At 37.0% G+C, this 18,680-nt stretch overlaps 1 protein-coding gene across 29 annotated transcripts in view; it reads left to right on the top strand.

Annotated features, from left to right (window-relative positions):
• The window catches only part of WNK1 (WNK lysine deficient protein kinase 1), a 156,970-nt gene that overhangs the window by 63,351 nt on the left and 74,939 nt on the right, over positions 1-18,680 (top strand). For all 29 annotated transcript variants that reach the window (NM_001414862.1, XM_015150730.3, XM_077952643.1 and 26 more), the window contains 2 exon segments: positions 10,570-10,790; positions 13,520-13,677. In NM_001414862.1, the coding sequence (NP_001401791.1) occupies positions 10,570-10,790; positions 13,520-13,677 (379 nt within the window).

Consider the following 18,680-nt stretch of genomic DNA (forward strand, 5'->3'; position numbering starts at 1 on the left):
TCTAAGCTTTAAGGAAAGAGAGGTTAACCTCCAGATAATAAGCAGAGATAACTCGAAGCCAAAACAGGAACTTATACTCTGGGATTTTAGACCACATATTGGTTGAGAAGTTGATGCTAATTTTAATGTCCATGCAAGGACAGAAAGCCTTAGAACTAGGTAGAGAGGGGAGCTAGAACGTAGCCTGTGTCAAAAAACTGAATTATCCATGAAAAGAGAGACCTTAATGCCCTAGCCAGTGAAAGCTGCAAGGAATTTTACCTGTGTGCAGAAGACTGTGGATAAGAGGGGAGACCTATGAAAAATAGAAATTCCCATCAGATGCTACCAGTGTTCTTAATTATTCTGTAATCTTCTTTTTTTTTTTTTTGGAGACAGGGTCTCACTCTGTTGCCCAGGACAGAGTGCAGCGGCACAATCATAGCTCACTGCAGCCTCAAACTCCTGGGCCCAGGGAATCCTTCCACCTCAGCCTCCCGAGTACCTGGGACTATAGTTGCTCACCACCATACCTGGCTAATTAAAAAAAATTATTTTTTTTTTTGGTAGAGACAGTGTATATTTTGCTGCCCAGGCTGCTCTCAAACTCCTGAGCTCATCGCGATTTGGCCTTATCCCGATTTGACCTCCCAAACTGCTGGGATTACAAGCATGAGCCACGGTGCCCAGCCTGTTTGGTATTCTTCCATCTCATATGTAGATGGCGCTGTAACATAAATTTATACCATCTACTTGGTACAGGAGTCCCAAACCAAAGAACGTACATCATAATTGATCAGGAACTGAAAGAAAACTCCCAGGGACATTTTCACAGTTCCTTGGTCACTGTCCAGAGGCAAAACAGTTTCCAGAGAAGATGACCTCACAATTAAATTACAGATCATACCAATGAAGGTGAATAGACACAACCAGAAAATAGCACTTCAACAATTAAAGATATTATGGACAAGTCTGAAAGTGATTACAATTATTTACATAATGATGTCAGTAAAGATATATGTAAGTGTATATGAAGTGTATAAAAGAAAAGAAGGAATTGAAGGAATAAGACACCATCAAAGAAAAAAAAGACAGGCATAATTTAAAAGCTTCTGAAGAACTTCTAGAAATGTGAACATTAAAATTCAAACTTAAATGGTTTAATGGTTAAACAACAGACTAAATTGACAGGAATAATAACTATAAAGAAATGAGCAACAGAAGGCACAAAAAAGACAGAAAATATTAAAAGAGGATGACACAGTAGTGAGAATACCCAGTTAGATTTAATTATCTAAAAGGGGTTTGTCTGTAATCCCAGCTACTCTGTAGGCTGAGGCAGAGAATCACTTGAGCCCAGGAGGTGGAGGTTGCAGTGAGCCGAGATCGTGCCTCTGCACTCCAGCCTGGGTGACACAGCGAGACTCCATCTCAAAAATAAAAATGAAAAAGTAGAGAGAATGAGAAAAGAAAAATTTCAGAATTTAAGAATTCTGATTGAGAATGTATACAGATTCCTAAGCAAGTAGGTTGAAAACATTCATATTCATTTCTGGAAGAATGAGTAACTAGGACCATTGGCAGCATTTGGAGAGCCAAATTGGGAAGGAATGGGAATTAACTCCAAAATACATGCTTTTTGGACCTTTTGAGTTTCTACCTTTGTTCTGTATGTGTATTTACATTGAAGCAGGTAAAACACCCATAGCTGAAAAATAAGATGGGAATATATGAGTTAGAAAATTTGGATTAAGGCCGGGTGTGGTAGTTCACACCTGTAATCCCAGCACTTTGAGAGGCCGAGGTGGGTGGATCATCTGAGGTCAGGATCACCTGAGGTCAGCTCGAAACCAGCCTGTCCAACATGGTAAAACCCTGTCTCTACTAAAAATACAAAAATTAGCTGGGTGTGATGACGGGCACCTGTAATCTCAGCTACTCAGGAGGCTGAGGCAAGAGAATCGCTTGACCCTGCAGGTGGAGGTTGCAGTGAGCCAACTGCACTCTAGCCTGGGTGACAGAGTGAGACTCCATCTCAAAAAAAGAAAAAAGAAAATTTGGATTAAAAATTGAAATAAATTTACTTATTTTTTTTAAATAGACATGAAATTCGAATATCATACAATTAACCGTTTTAGAATGTACAATTCAGTGGCACTTAGTACATTCACAATGTTTTGTAAGTACCACATCTATCAAGTTACTAAACATTTTAGTACATTTAGTACATTACACTTAGTACATTCACAATGTGTAACTAAGTGTACACATTGTGAATGTACTAAGTGTAACTAAAAATTGAAATAAATTTAGACTTATTTTTTTTAAATAGACTTGAAATTTGAATATCATACAATTAACCGTTTTAGAATGTACAATTCAGTGGCACTTAGTACATTCACAATGTTTTGTAAGTACCACATCTATCAAGTTACTAAACATTTTCATCATCTCAAAAGAACACTCTGTGCCCATTAAGCAGTTACTCCACATTTCCCTTCTTCCAGCCAGGCAGCGTATTTTTTCTTTAATTGCACATTATCTAAGTTCTTTTTCTTTTTACATTTAAAAAGAAATTTTCAGTTTCTGAGCTTCAGAGGCTTATGCCAACAGGAGGGTTTATTTAGTAGAAAGAGTGCTAGACTTGGAGTAGAAGTTGTGACTACTCCCAGTGCTGCCTCTGACCAACTGTGATTTTGGGCAAATAGCTAACCTTTTTTGGGTCTCAGTTCCCCATGTACATGTAAAACAAGGGGTTGGACTACCTGATCTCTGGGACCATCCATTCGTGGATGGGATTGATTTTTTTATTGTAAAAAACATAACAAAATTTACCATCTTAATCATTTTTAAGTGTACAGTTCAGTAGTGTTAATACATACACATTTCTGTGCAATTTCTAGAATGCTTTTCATCTCACAAAACTAAAACTCTATGCCCATGGAACAATTTCCCATTTCTTCCAACCCTCAGCTCCTGACAGCTATCACTTTTTACCATCTGTATGGATTTGTCTAATCAGGATATGTCCTATAAGTAGACTCAAAGTATGTTACGGATCCTTGTGTTTGGCATCTTTGACTTAGCACAGTGTTTTCGAGGATCATCGTGATTGCACACATCAGTACTTCATTCCCTTTTATGACTAAATAACATTCCATTCCATGGAAATATCACAATTTGTTTATTCATCCATTGATGAACATTTGGGCTATATCCACCTTTTGGCTATTATGAGTACTGCTGCTATAAATATTTGTGCACAAGTATTTTTTTGAGTACCTGTTTTCATTTCTTTTGGCTGTACACTAGGAATGGAATTGCTGGGTCATGTGGAAATCTTTGTTTAACTTTTTGAGGAGCCATCTTACTGGGAGTGACATGATACCTCATTATGGGTTAGATTTGCATTTCCCTAATGATTAATGATGTGGAACATCTTTTCATATGCTTATTGGCTATTTGTGTATCTTTGGAGAAATGTTTATTCAAGTTCTTTGCTGATTTTGTATTGGATTGCTTGTCTTTTTGTTGATTTATAAGAGTTCTTTATATATTTTAGAAACTAGACCCTTGTCCAGATCCATGATTTACAGGTATTTTCTCCTGTAGGTTGCCTTTTTTGCTCCTTGATAATGTGCTGTGACATACAGATTGAGTGTAGTATATCTTATCCAAAATGCTTGGGACCAGAAGTGTTTTGGGCTTTGAATTTTTTCAGATATTGGAACTTTGAATTATACTTACCAGTTGAGCCTCCTAAATCTGAACCAAAATGTTCAAATGAGCATTTTTGTTGTGTGTCATGTTGGTGCTCAAAAAGTTTCAGATTTTGGATTGGAGCATTTTGGATGTTGGATTTTCTGATTGGGATGCTCAAGCCTGTGCCAAGTTTTAAATTTTGATAAAGTCCAGTGTACCTGTTTTGTCTTTTGATGGTTGGGCTTTTGGTGTCATGTAAGACTCCATTGTCATAAATAACCCAAGGTCATACAGATTTATACCTAAGTTTTCTTCTAAGAGTTCTATCAATTTAACTCTTCTATTTAGGCTATTGTTCCATTTTTAAGTTAACTTTTGTATATGCCGTGAGGTAGGGTCTGATTTCATTCTTTTGCATGTTGATACCCAGTTATCCCAGCATCATTTGTTGAAGAGACTTTTTACCCCATTGAATGGTCTTGGTACCCTTCTCAAAAATTATTTGATGATATGTATAGGTTTATTTCTGGACTCTCAATTCTGTTTCACTGATTTACATGTCTGTTCTTAGGCCAGTACCACACTGCTCTGATTACTGTAGTTTTGTGGTAAATTTTGAAAATTAGAAGTGATTTCCTCTAATTTTGTTCTTCTTTTTCACTATTGTTTTTGACAGTTGGGGTCTTCTTGAAATTTCATGTGAATTTGAGGATTAGATTTCCATTTCTAGAAGAAAAGGATGGTGGAATTTTGACAGAGATTGTGTTGAATCTGTAGATCACTTTGTGTAGTATCACCATCTTTAACTATATTGTCTTCTAATCCATGAACACAGGGTGTCTGTCCATTTATTTATGTCTTTTTAAATTTCTTTCAGCAATGTTTTGTAGTTTCATTATTCAAGTCTTTCACATCCTTGGTTAAATTTATTCCTGGATCCTTTATATGCTATTGCAAATGAAATTGTTTTCTTAATTTCCTTTTCAGATTGTTGATTGCTGGTATATATAAATACAACTAATTTTTATGTGTCAGTCTTGTACTTTTGCAAATTTGCTGAATTCTTGTATTAGCTCGTCTCTGTGTGTGTGAATGTTCATTCTTTGGGTTTTTTTTTTTTTTTAAAAAAAATGGGGTTTCACTCTGTCACCCAGGCTGGGGTGCAGTGGTGCAGTCATAGTTCACTACAGACTTGAACTCCTAGGCTTAAAGGATCCTCCCACTTCAGTCTCCTGAGTAGCTGGGACTCCAGGTGTGTACCACCATGCCTGGCTAATTTTCAAATTTTTTGTAAAGATAGGGACTCAATATATTGCTTATGCTGGTCACAAATTCCTGGCCTCAAGTGGTCTCCCTTGCCTCTGACTCCCAAGGTGCTGAGATTCAGGTGTGTGCCACCACGCTTAACCATTCTTTGGGATTTTTATATATTGGATCAAGTCATATGTGAATAGATAGTTCTTTCTGGTTTGAATGCCTTTATTTTTCTTGTCTAACTGTTTTGGCTAGAACTTGAATTATGATTAGCACTGATTATCCTTGTCATATTCTTGATTTTAAGGAGAAAGCGTTTGGTCTTTCACCATTGAGTATATGTTAGCTGTGAGTTTTTCATAAATGTTCTTTATCATGTTGAGGAAGTTCTCTGCTAGTCCTATCCTAGTTTGTTGGGTTTTTTTTTTTTTTTAATGGAAAGGTATTAGATTTTGTCAAATGCTATTCTGCATCAAGTTAGATAATCATGAGACTGCTTCGTTCTATTAGTGTGATATATTTTACTGATTAATTTTCTTACGTTGAATCATCCTTGCATTTCATAGATAAATGGCATATAATCCTTTTACTATGCGATTGGGTTTGGCTTGCCAATATTTTGTTGAGAGTTTTTACATCTACATTAATAACAGTGTTGGTCTATAGTTTTCTTGTGGTATCTTCAGTGTCAGGGCAATACTGGCCTCATAGAATGATTTAGAAAGTGTTTCCTCCACTTCTACTTTTTGGAAGAGTAGGATTTGTGTTAATTCTCCTTTAAATGTTTGGTAGAACTCATCAGTGAAGCCATCCAGTCCTAGACTTTTCTTTGGAGATTAAATAATTTAAATGTATTTATTTTTCTTTTGTAGTATACTGTTTTGATTCCTTTCTCATTTCCTTTTGTGTATATATTTAGATATTTTTTCAGTGGTTACCTTGAGGATCACAACTAACATCATAAACCTCCAACAGCTTACCCTGAATTGATACCAACTTAGCTTTAATATTATAGCATACAAATCTCTGATCCTATACAGCGTCACTCTTCCTTCCCATTTTATGTTTTCGTTGTCTCAGATTTTATCTTTATACATTGTGTACCCATTAACATAGTTTTATAATCATTATTTTACATGCATTTGTCTTTTAAATCATGTAGGAAATAAAAGGAGTTATAAACCAAAAATACATTAATATTGGTTTTAATATTTAGATGTGTGATGGACTTTACCAGAGATTTGATTTGGTTTTATGGCTTCAAGTTATTGTCTAGTGTTCTTTTATTTCCTCTAAGGATTCTCTTTAGCATTTCTTATAGGGAAGGTGTACTACTATCAAACTCCTCCAGCTTTTATTTACCTGGCAGTGTCTTAATTTCTCTTTCATTTCTGTAGTATAATTTTGCTGGATATATAATTCTTGGTTGGCAGTCTTAAGTTTTTTGGGGGGTTTTGCTTTTGTTTCTTTTAGCACTTTAAACGTGTCATTCCACTGCTTTCTGCCCTCCATGGTTTTTGCTGAAAAATCAGCTCATAATCTTATTGAGGATCCCATGGTCATAAGTCACTCTCCCTTGCTACTTTCAAGATTCTCTCTTTGTCTTTGCCTTTTAGCAGTTTGAATATAATGTTTCTCATTGTGGATCTATTTGCATTTATCCTTAGAGTTGAACTTTTTGGATGTGTAGATTCATGTCTTTTACTAAGTTTGGGAAATTTGTGGCCATTATTTTCTTAAATATTCTTTTTGCTCTTTTCTCTCTTCTTTATCTGGGACTCCCATTGTGTATATTTTGGTCAACTTGATGGTGTCCCATGGGTCTCGTAGACTCTGCCCATTTCTGCTCCTCAGACTGTATAGTTTCACTTCCTATTTTCAAGTTGATTGCCTTTTTCTTCCTTGTGTTCACATATGCTGTTGAAATCCGTTAGTGAATCTTCACTGTGTTTTTCAGCACCTGAATTTCTACTTGGTTCCTTTTTAAAGTTTCTGTCTCTCTTGATATTCTTTACTTGAATGGAATATTCTCTGTACTCTAACATTTGGCGACCATTGTTCTCAGCATTTAGTCTACCAGTTTTTGGCGTAGGTACTGTAGTTATCCCCATTTAACCATGAGTTGATTGTTTTTAGTAAATATCTTAGTACTGAAGAACTGATTAAGAGCTCTGCTTATGACAGTGGAGCTTTTCAGCAACTGGGTTTTTTCTTCAATGTGATCGGGCAAAAATCAGTCATAATGGAAGACCCTGAAGTGCTTGATATATCAGAGACATCTGTTTTATTTTGGAGGTGAGTCTGTCGCCCAGGGTGGAGTGCAGTGGCGTGATCTCGGCTCACTGCAACCTCCGCCTCCCGGGTTGAAGCGATTCTCTGACCTCGGCCTCCCGAGTAGCTGGGACTACAGGTGCATGCCACCATGCCCAGCTAGTTTTTATATTTTTAGTAGACACCGTGTTTCACCATATTGGTCAGGCTGGTCTTGAACTCCTGACCTCAGGTGATCCACCCACCTCAGCCTCCCACAGTGCTGGGAGTGAGCCAGCGTGAGCATTGCACCCGGCGGAGACATCTTTTTTTTTGTCCGGTCTGCACTGATAGTGCCTGATTGTCACTTTTCTTTCTCAAGATGTGGTTGGTTATGGTGATTTTAATTAATATTCACATTTCTAGAACCACTTTTCATTCTCACCAAACTTAGCTTCTCTGAGTTTAGAAATGTTCCATTTGTAATATGGAGCAGATTGGATCCTTTCTTGTCCTTATACTTTCCTTATGAACGTTGCTATAATAATCATGTTTGTACACAATTCCCGTAGAATAGGTTCCTAAAATGAAATGTGAATCATAATATATGTGTAATTTTCATGTGAATAGCGTTTGAGACAAAGATATGATTTCCTGCTGGCTGGGATAATCTTGAAGGTCTTTACTAAAATGACAGATACAATTTAAGTAGATCTTAAAGGATAGAGAGGCTTTCTGTAATTAGGGAGGTGCTACGGGAATAGTTAAAAGAGAGAGAAAGAAGTAGTATAAAGTTCATGGTAGGATACCCTTTTGTTTAAAAATAGGATGTTTATAAGAAGGACTAATGACAAAGTTTCCAGTATTTTAATATAAAATTCTAAAAATTATATAGAAAAGGCAAAAGCACCATACAGTGAGCACACACTCAGCACCAACATTCTATTGTTACTTTTTGCATCACTTGCATTACCATATTATTAATACGTCCATTTATTCATCATCCTTCTATCTTATTCATTCCATAGTAAAATAAATAGTAGATACCATTACGCTTCACCTATAAACCCTTCAGTATGCATTTCATTAGAGTTCTAATATTTGTGTACTTTTTCTTTTTTTTGTTGTTGTTGTTTGTTTTTTTTTTTTTTTGGAGACAGAGTCTCTCTCTGTCACCCAGGCTGGAGTGCGGTGGCGTGATCTCAGCTCACTGCAAGCTCCGCTGCCTCCTGGGTTAATGCCATTCTCCTGCCTCAGCCTCCCTAGAAGCTGGGACTACAGGCACCTGCCATCACGCCCGGCTAATTTTTTTGTATTTTCAGGAGAGACGGGGTTTCACTGTGTTCGCCAGGATGGTCTCGATCTCCTGACCTCGTGATCCGCCCGCCTCGGCCTCCCAAAGTGCTGGGATTACAGGCGTGAGACACCGGGCCCGGCCTGTGTACTTTTTCTTTTACCTCCAAGCAGCATCAGGATATAATAAATTATTATCGTATGATTGAATGAGTTTTGACAAGGCATTCATTTGTGTAACCAAAACTCTTAAGATAGAGAACATTTCCATCATATCAGAAAATGCCCTTATGCCACTTTCCAGGCAGCCTTTTCCTTACCCTCCATCCAGCATTACTGTTTTGATATATTTTTTAAACCACAAAACCCACTTTTGCTATTAGTTTTCTTCAATTAACCCACCCAAATGAAGTACAATTTTTAGTTCTACTATTTGATTTTTAGTTAGATCTGGATCTCTGCATGTTTTTCATTTTAAGTAGTTGCCCTGAAGATTACATTTACGTTGTTACTTTTCACTATTTAGGACTAATACTGTACAATTTCATGTAAAATATAAGACCTTTGCACAAATGAAGTTTTCATTTAACCCCTCTACCACTTGTTTTGTATGTTGTAATTTTCATATCTTACATAAGTACATAGAAAATGGTAAGTCATTATTAAATGGGAGTAATTATAGTACCTATTCAACAAAATTGGAATACTAAATGCAGGAAACAGTGACAGCCAAATGTTAAGAGTATAGAAAATTTTAGCTCAACAAATAGAGAATATCAGTAAAGACATAGAAATTATAAAAATGAAACATTCAGGAACTGAAAAACAATAACTATATAATATATGTAAGCATATCATATATATCACAGTATTATGGATTTCCCTTTAATCGTGTGTGTATTTTAAAGATACTGAAAGGAAAGTGTAGTCTTTTATATTTAACATTTTTAGTGCTCTTTTTTTCCCCTGAATATTGCCAGATAAAGTAGGCATTAGCACTCAATCCTCAGATGTATCTTTTCTGCAGTGGGTAGCATCAGAGGTCTCTGTTCAGTTCTTTTAGCATACTTGGGCTGCTTGGAATCTTTCCTACATATACATATTTCAGAGGTCAACTAGAGATTTGGGCAGAGTGAATACACAGAATTTAGGACTCTCCTTTGGTGCCTGCTTTCTGAGATTTCCTCCTTTCCTTTCTAGATCTGTGCTGTCCAATAGAACTTTCTGCCATTATGGAAATGTTGTATAGTGTATACCATCCAGAATGGTAGCTATTTGCTTCATGTGGCTGTTGAGCACATGAAATGTGGCTAGTGCAGTTGAGAAATGGAATTTTTTATTTTAATCTACATTTGAGTAGTCACATTTGGCTAGTGGCAACTTTATTGAACAGACCATCCTTGCAGAAAGGTCTGTTAGCACTGTTCTTGATGCTGTGGTCATTGCAAACTCAGTCCCCATTTCTGTCTGGGGTTTAGCAGACCCGCAGAATCAGAACAGGGCCTTTTCTTAGGTACAAATAAACTCAAGCAGTACTTTCCCTTTGTCCCTGCCAACTATGACTGATTTTGATTGCTCTCCAGAGCCTTCAAGTAATAGTTGTTTTGTGTATTTTTGACTAGAGTTTATAAATACATCTGTGTCTGATAGAACTACTGCACTATTTAAGAGAAGCAGAACTCCACCTGTTAATCATTTAAATGGTGACCTAATTTTAAGGAATTCATATTTGGTGCTTTGTTATAATTCTCTTACCAATCACTAATTAAATATTTTTGGTTCTGAAATATTTAGCTGATATAGCCAGCTTCATCTCCCATTTCTTTAAGAAAAAACTAGTTACTTAATACTATCATTGTTTAGATGAAAAAGTATTTGGAAGACTTATTTTTCTGTGTCTCTTAATAGAATTTTTATTTTAAACTATCGTAGCCCCGCTTACTAAAAGTATTACTAACCTTTAATGTTACTGAATCTTAGTATTCTAAATTTGATATTCCAATCTCCAGTCATGTTAGAATTTAATGGAATTCTTCAAAGCAACAAACTCATATCGTTGATAACTTGTTTGGTATACTTTGCTTTTTCTAGGTATCTGAAAAGGTTTAAAGTGATGAAGATCAAAGTTCTAAGAAGCTGGTGCCGTCAGATCCTTAAAGGACTTCAGTTTCTTCATACTCGAACTCCACCTATTATTCACCGCGATCTTAAATGTGACAACATCTTTATCACGGGCCCTACTGGCTCCGTCAAGATTGGAGACCTTGGTCTGGCAACCCTGAAGCGGGCTTCCTTTGCCAAGAGTGTGATAGGTATGTTTCAGGTGTACCTTGGAGCCTGACTGGCTTTCTGACATTCCTTTTATTTAGAATCCTGGCCCTGTCAGAGTTTTAAGTGATATAAACCTTAAGAAATTCATAGCTTGAACTCAGGAGGTGATCCGTTCTACTTACGAGATGTAGGATTCTCTACATTTGTGCTTCTTGGAATTATCTTAGAGGCTGTTGATAACATTACATTACAAGGAATATAGTGAACTTTGTTGATAAAACCTAATGTAACAGTCTTTTTGTTGTTGTTGTTGTTGAGATGGAGTCTCTCTGTGTCACCCAGGCTGGAGTGCAGTGGTGCGATCTCAGTTCATTGCAACCTCCACCCACCGGGTTCAAGCGATTCTTGTGCCTCAGCCTCCCGAGTAGCTGGGATTACAGGCATGCATCACCACGCCTGGCTAATTTTTGTATTTTTAGTAGAAATGGGGTTTCACCATGTTGGCCAGGCTGGTCTTGAACTCCTGGCCTCAAGTGATCCACCTGCCTCAGCCTCAAGTGCTGGGATTACAGGCGTGAGCCACCTTGCCCAGCCAGCCATCTTTTCGTTACACACTGTTGATACTTAATATTATGCACTATTTATGTAATACATACAGTATGTCACTTAATGAAAGAAATGGAATTTATATTTAGTTTTACTTCCTAAAATTAAAAGATAAAAATTAAATTTTTAGACATATAAAATGTCTGTGGGGTATATATGTATATTCAAGAATATTGGCCAAGCACAGTGGCTCATACCTGTAATCCCAGCACTTTAGGAGGCTGAGGTGGGAGGATCACTTGAGGTCAGGAGTTTGAGACCAGTCTGGCCAACATGGAAAAACTCTATCTCTATTAAAAATACAAAAAAAAAAAAAAAAAAAATTAGCCGGGCGTGGTGGCAGGTGCCTGTAGTCCCAGCTACTTGGGAGGCTGAGGCAGGAGAATCGCTTGAATCCGGGAAGTGGAGGTTGCACTGAGCTGAGATTGTACCACTACACTCCAGCCTGGGCAACAGAGCAAGACTCCGTCTCCAAAAAAAAAAAAAAAAAAAAAAAGGAATATCTAGCCTCCTAACATTTTGTGAAAATAAATATGACAATTCATTCTGAAAAGTTGGTTTTATCAACTTTTTTCTTAGTCTGACTCTTCAGAAGTTATGATCTATCTAAAAGAGTATTTCTCAACCTCAGTACTACTGAGATTTGGGGTTGGACAATTCTTTCTTATAAGGGGCTGTCTTGTACATTGTAAGACTCGAGCAGCATTCCCAGCCTCTACCCACTAGATACCAGTAGCACGCTCCCTGCCTGTCTTCTAGTTGTTATGACCAAAAGTGTGTCCCGACATTACTGTATATGGCTCCTAGAAGACAAAATTGCCCCCTGTTGAGAATCACTTATCTAAAGAACAAGGCTGTCCCTTTCAGACTTTATATGTTAGAAACTCAAAGCTGGAAAAATAATTTAATGCCTATTTTGATAAACTTTCACTCTATGAAGAGGGTATCACAATTTAAAAACTTGAAGTCTTCATAAACACTCTATTTACTTCCTCCAAAAGGTGACAATAACAAAAGAAACCATTAATTTTTAAGTGAACTTGGATCCTAAGTATTATTAGGAAAAGCATAGAACACCAGTTATTTGTACATCTTTCAAAAACAGTGTTCTCCTTGGAATATTATGTAACTTCGGTTAGGAACACTTTCACCTTTTCTTATAATACATTCACAAGACGAATGGGAACAGTGTCATTTAAAGCTGAATTTCTTTTTTTGCCTTCTTCACAGGAAACATTTCTTTGATTGTCTTTGGCATCCTGAAATCCCTGACCCAATAGAGTTTTTATTTTCTTTGTTCATTAAATCATAGTGTGCATGTCTGTTTCTTGGAATGCCTTATAATTTGAGGTATGCAGACCTAATTTTCTGGAAGCATTATAAAACCTAGTCTTGTGAGATCACACACTGCTCATAAATCAGTCTGTATTTGGGTTCTATATTTGTGTGTGTATTTGTCTTTTTGCCTGTAGGATGTCCCTCACTGTATTTCTTGTGTCTGTAGTAGGCTTATTTGTGCACTACAGGTGCGATGGTAAGTATGTGAAGAAAAGGGCTCTGGTGAGTGGCCTTTGGAGACAATTACGCTTTATTTCATTTTTTAAAAAATGTATTGAATATCGGATTTTTCACTGCAAGGCCTTCTTAAAAAGTGAAACTAATCAGATTGAGTGTTAATGCCAAGAATGTAGCTGTAAATATTAACCTACAACTACCATACATTAGTGGACACACAAGTATTTTGATCTTTTTAAACCCATCATCTTATCTTACAGATGTGCCATTATATCTGTTTTGTTCCTTGCATAGTGTCTTTCCTTTTCCTTCTATTTGTTTTCAATATGAATTATATTAGTTTATCTCTTAGCCAAGGCTTTATTTTGACATATTGTTTAGAGAAATTCATTTTACACAGTAAATCAATAAATAGATCCTTGACCTTATTCCAGTTTCACATAAAGGCCTTGCAGTGGAAGATCTTTTACGAGATATTTGGTGGAACAGACTGACTGAGAAGATTTCCTTCCTCTTTTTCCCCCCTTTCCTTTTTTCTCCCCATTCCAATTTCTTCTCTCTCACAGGTCAACCCCTCTGCTTCTCTCCCCGGTGAGTAACGTCTGAAGCTTCTGCTCGCATTGAGTCTGAATCGTTCTTTTAATTTAAGGTACCCCAGAGTTCATGGCCCCTGAGATGTATGAGGAGAAATATGATGAATCCGTTGACGTTTACGCTTTTGGGATGTGCATGCTTGAGATGGCTACATCTGAATATCCTTACTCGGAGTGCCAGAATGCTGCGCAGATCTACCGTCGCGTGACCAGTGTAAGTCTTCCCCTAACTGATTGTTGAACTTGGGTTATATCTAACAAAGAATCCCAAGGTGGATGACATCAAACCATGTAAAAGAGGACAATAGTGGAAGGCATACTGAGTGAGCTGTTGGAGTGGGGGTGGTGGTGTTGAGGTATGTGTAAGGCTATTGCTCATGATACAGTGAAAGATAAAGATCAAAGAACCACTAGTTTATCCTGTACCCACCTTGCATTCATTTAAATCTTTATGATGTTTAGAAACACACCCTCATTGCCTACTTTTTAACCCCCTATTAATTCAGCTAAACTCCCATTTTCTCCTACCACATAGGTCAGAGTTAAAAGTAATGTTTTTAATTCAAGATGCTTTGTCAAATTAATTTGTTCACTGACTTTTCTCTGAATGACTTGATATGATTTATTAAATCTTACATATTAGTACCTACAATATTTAAGGCATAAATAAATACCTTTTTGTAGTTTAAATTACCCATGGTAGTTCATGTCTGCTGACAGATATTTTCTACAGCTGTCTAATTGAAACCTGAAAGGTAGTTGTTATGATTCACTTCACTTTATCACTACATACTTCATTATGCTACTCTAAAATACATTTTCTTACATAACCATATTATGCCTGAAAAAATTAACAATCATTTCTGGATCATCCAACACCCTGAACCTGTTCAGATATTCTCTCCATTGTTTCAAAAATGTCCGTTGACAGTGTTCAAAATAGGCTCCATCAAGGTCTACAAAATGTATTTTATTGTTGTAGTTCTTAATCTAGAACTATTGCTTTTACTTTCATTTTCTGCATGCCAGAGATTTATTGAAAAACTTGGATTATTTTGAGGAATGTTCCACATTCTGAATTTTCCTTGTAGTGTCATTTAACTGGTTTATTCTTCTACATTTCTGTAAAGAGAAGTTTACCTTAAAATAGTTGGGGTAGGTTAACAATGTAAAAATAATTTTGTCTTTTTTACTCGCATTCACCCCAGAGTGTACGTTGTCGTTTTCCAGAGGCTGTATGATACTGCACATATGATACTGCAGCAGAGTACATGCAGAAGCAGATATAAGAATTTATTTGTAAGGCCGGGCGCGGTGGCTCATGCCTGTAATCTCAGCACTTCGGGAGGCCGAGGCGGGTGGATCACTTGAGGTCAGGAGTATGAGACTAGACTGGCCAACGTGGTAAAACCCCATCTCTACTAAAAATTCAAAAATTAGCCAGGTGTTGGCGGTGCGCCCATGTAATCCCAGCTACTCTAGAGGCTGAGGCCCGAGAATCTCTGGAACCCAGGAGGTGGAGTTTGCAGTGAGCCAGGATTGTGCCACTGCACTCCAGCCTGGGTGACAGAGTAAGACTGTGTCTCAAAAAAAAAAAAAAAAAAAAAAATTCATTTGTCTTCCATTAAACCATATTTTTAAAAAGATTACAAAAATGTAAAACAATACCAATCTTATCACTAAATTTGTCTTGTTTTGGAAAATACTGAATTTTTTATTTTAAATATTATATATTTGTAACATAATGAGTTATAATTTTTAATGAATTAATAAATATTTTTAAACTTTCTCAGGTTTACCATCTGTCATGGTAAATATTAATAGATGTAACACACATAGACAAAATCCCTCTGAGGTCTCCAGTAATGTTAATTTTAAGAGTATAAAGGGGTCCTGAGACAAAAGTTTGAGAACCACTGTTCAAAAGTCTTGATAAAATTTAGGCTAAACATTTTTTGCAAGGATACTTGATATGTGGTGCTGTATATGTTATATTGCACCAAGAGGCTCAGAGTATCTCATTATCTCATTTTTAGTAATGTAATTTAATTGAATTTTGATATAGAAGATGTAATTATAAATTGCTTATTTAGATTTTGATAGCTGAACAGAATGGAAGTGTTTATTTTTTTGTTATTTTTTTATTTTTTTTTTTTGAGATGGAGTCTCCCTCTGTCGCCCAGGCCGGAGTGCAGTGGCGTGATCTCGACTCACTGCAAACTCCGCCTCCCGGGTTCATGGCGTTCTCCTGCCTCATCCTTCCGAGTAGCTGGGACTACAGGCGCCTGCAACCACTCCCGGCTAGTTTTTTTGTATTTTTAGTAGAGACGGGGTTTCACCGTGTTAGCCAGGATGGTCTCGGTCTCTTGACCTCATGATCCACCCGCCTCGGCCTCCCAAAGTACTGGGATTAGGGGCGTGAGCCAGAAATGTTTGTTATTAAAAACTGATAGGAAACATTTTGCTTTAGGTAGACCAAATTTTACCTCTTCATAAAGGCTTGGAAGAAGTCTTTGGAGTCAAAGATTAATTATAATTATTTATTGCTGTGAATATTCTTTCAGTATCCTTGTTGTGTATTTGTATGTGATTCTGTTGTTGATGGATATGGAGCTACTTTGGACAATTAGTTTAATTTCATGTGAAGTGTAAGAAATGGTGGAGGTTTCATACCCAGTCAAAATGACAGCTGTTGTTTACCGAGAAAGCAGCATAACTGTGAAGTTACTTCTGGCTTTGTAATTGGGATGGTATTTTGTCAGTTATTATGATCGGGTGTGTGTCTCCAAGTCTTTGGCCTGAGGCCTTACTGTTAAATTTATTAACCTCTTTTTTTTCTTGAGACGGAGTCTCGCTCTGTCGCCCAGGCTGGAGTGCAGTGGCCAGATCTCGGCTCACTGCAAGCTCCGCCTCCCGGGTTCCCGCCATTCTCCCGCCTCAGCCTCCCGAGCAGCTGGGACCACAGGCGCCGCCACCGCGCCCGGGTAATTTTTTTGTATTTTTAGTAGAGACGGGGTTTCACCGTGTTAGCCGGGATGGTCTCGATCTCCTGACTTCGTGATCCGCCCGCCTCAGCCTCCCAAAGTGCTGGGATTGCAGGCGTATTAACCTCTTCTTAATACTCACCCAGATTCTAATACATGTTATAATTGTAATCCCTGAAGCACTGACTCTCAATTTGGGCTGAATGGGGGCAGGATAAATTTTTTTTATGCCTTCAGATGATTTTGATAAGTACCCTAGTCATTATTCTACATTTATGCCCTTAGAAAGCTCATCTGCTTTGCCTCTCAGAGTTCTGTATCATCATTCCCAGTTCATGTCTCTTATTATTCCCCTTTCTTCCCCTGATGCATAGTAATTTACATTCTCTCTTTTTTTTCCCCCTTTGAGCATAGGGTAGACTGTTTATTGGGTAATGTCCTCTTTTATTTTGTTTAAAATTGTAGAAAACTTAAGAGGTATATTTGATTTCTTGTTTTTTACTCACTACTTCCACTACTTCCAGTTTATAAGGTTCTTGCTTCAGAATACCTCTTAGATGCAAGCCTTCTTCATTCCCATTGCCACAACTCTGATTTCACATCTTCCTTACTTCACACCTTGCATTATATTCCAGAAGTAGTTTACACTGTGAATTTATTTTTTTATTTCACTTTCTTGCTCTCCTTTCTTGGTATAAGGAACTACCAGTTTGCTTATATCAGAGCAAGAACAAATTCTTAATCTTTTGCTGTTCTTCATCTTCATCCAAGCACTTTATTTTAGTTAAATCATTATCTCACACATATGCCACTTCCTTTCCTGTATTCCTATCCATTTGTAAATGTTATATAATACTGTACCTCTTCTATAAGCTTTTCTGCTGTCCAGTCAATCCTTATACTTAACAGTCTTCCTCCATGACATTGTATCTGATTGGTTTCACTGTATAATGATCTTTGCCTTTTCTGAGCTGATTCTTCTGAATTGATATGAATTATAAAATTTTGTTTATAATTGGTTATTCTACTTATAAACTCATAAATTCAATTAATGTACTTACTGCTTATTATTTTTATTGCTTTATATTCTTTAAAATATTTTAATCTAGTACATCTGTATAATTTCATCCTTTTCCAAAGCACTATCCTAAATACAAAATAAATCTCAGTGTCAATAAATGCAACATTTTCTGAATCCCTCCTATGTCCCATGCCCAGAGCTTGATACTAAGTAAAGGTGAATAATCACATTTCCTGTCTTCAGAAAACTACCTCTAATATAGAAGATTAATATGTGAACAAAGAATTATAATTACATTATGGTGGGTATTTTAATGGACACAAGCACTAAGGAGAGTGGAGGAATAATGGTTAACCCTGCTATGGATTAGGGAAGATTTCACAAAAAGGGCGTTTTATGAACTGTCAAAAAGAAAAGGTGGAAGAATGGTGAGAGGCCACTCTAAGAAGCAGGAGTAGGATTTACATGAGTGCTGAGGTGCCAAACATCGTAGTACAGTGGAAAGAAAGGCAAATTGATCAAATAGAGGGAAGCTGTTGTCTTGTGGTTGTAAAGGAGGGACAAATCAATTGCTACTTAGTTTCTCCTGCTCCCAGATCCTGTCTCATCTCAGAGCAGAGAGTTTGGGGTCAGTAATTAAGAGGCAAACTTCTGACTCCTGATACATGTATTTTTGCTGCTATTATATTGTTGTGTTTTAATGGTGAAAGAGATCTTATTTGTTTATAGGCTTTTGGAAGGAGCAAGAGGAAGAGAGAGAGAAGTAGAAATCATGGTGGGTGGTGGTGGATAGGATAGAATAATATCCAGGATTCAGTGGGCTTGTGACATGGTATAATGGTAAGTCTTGATAGGGAAGGTTTTCTCCTGAGATGAGATAAGGGAAGCAAGATGGGTTTTGGAAGCAAAGTCTTGGGTTCACATCCCTGCCCTAGTTATTGCCGTACTATGTTGAGCAATTCACTTAATTTCTCTATGCTTCAATTATTTGGTTCTCTGTAAAAGAGATACCATTACCCTCTTACAGATTGCTTAGCACAGTGGCTGGTACTGGTACTGATAGTAGACTCTGGTTATTTTCTGTGAAATATGAGTTGTCATCTTCTTAGGCGTGTGTGTAGAATGCAAGATGGTCTTTAAGAATGATAAAGGCTTAAAATAACATCTATGAAACTTTGAACTGATTAGAAAATAATAATTGTGAAGCAGCAC

Source organism: Macaca mulatta, chromosome 11 (genome assembly GCF_049350105.2).
Source record: "Macaca mulatta isolate MMU2019108-1 chromosome 11, T2T-MMU8v2.0, whole genome shotgun sequence".
Taxonomy (NCBI): domain Eukaryota; kingdom Metazoa; phylum Chordata; class Mammalia; order Primates; family Cercopithecidae; genus Macaca; species Macaca mulatta.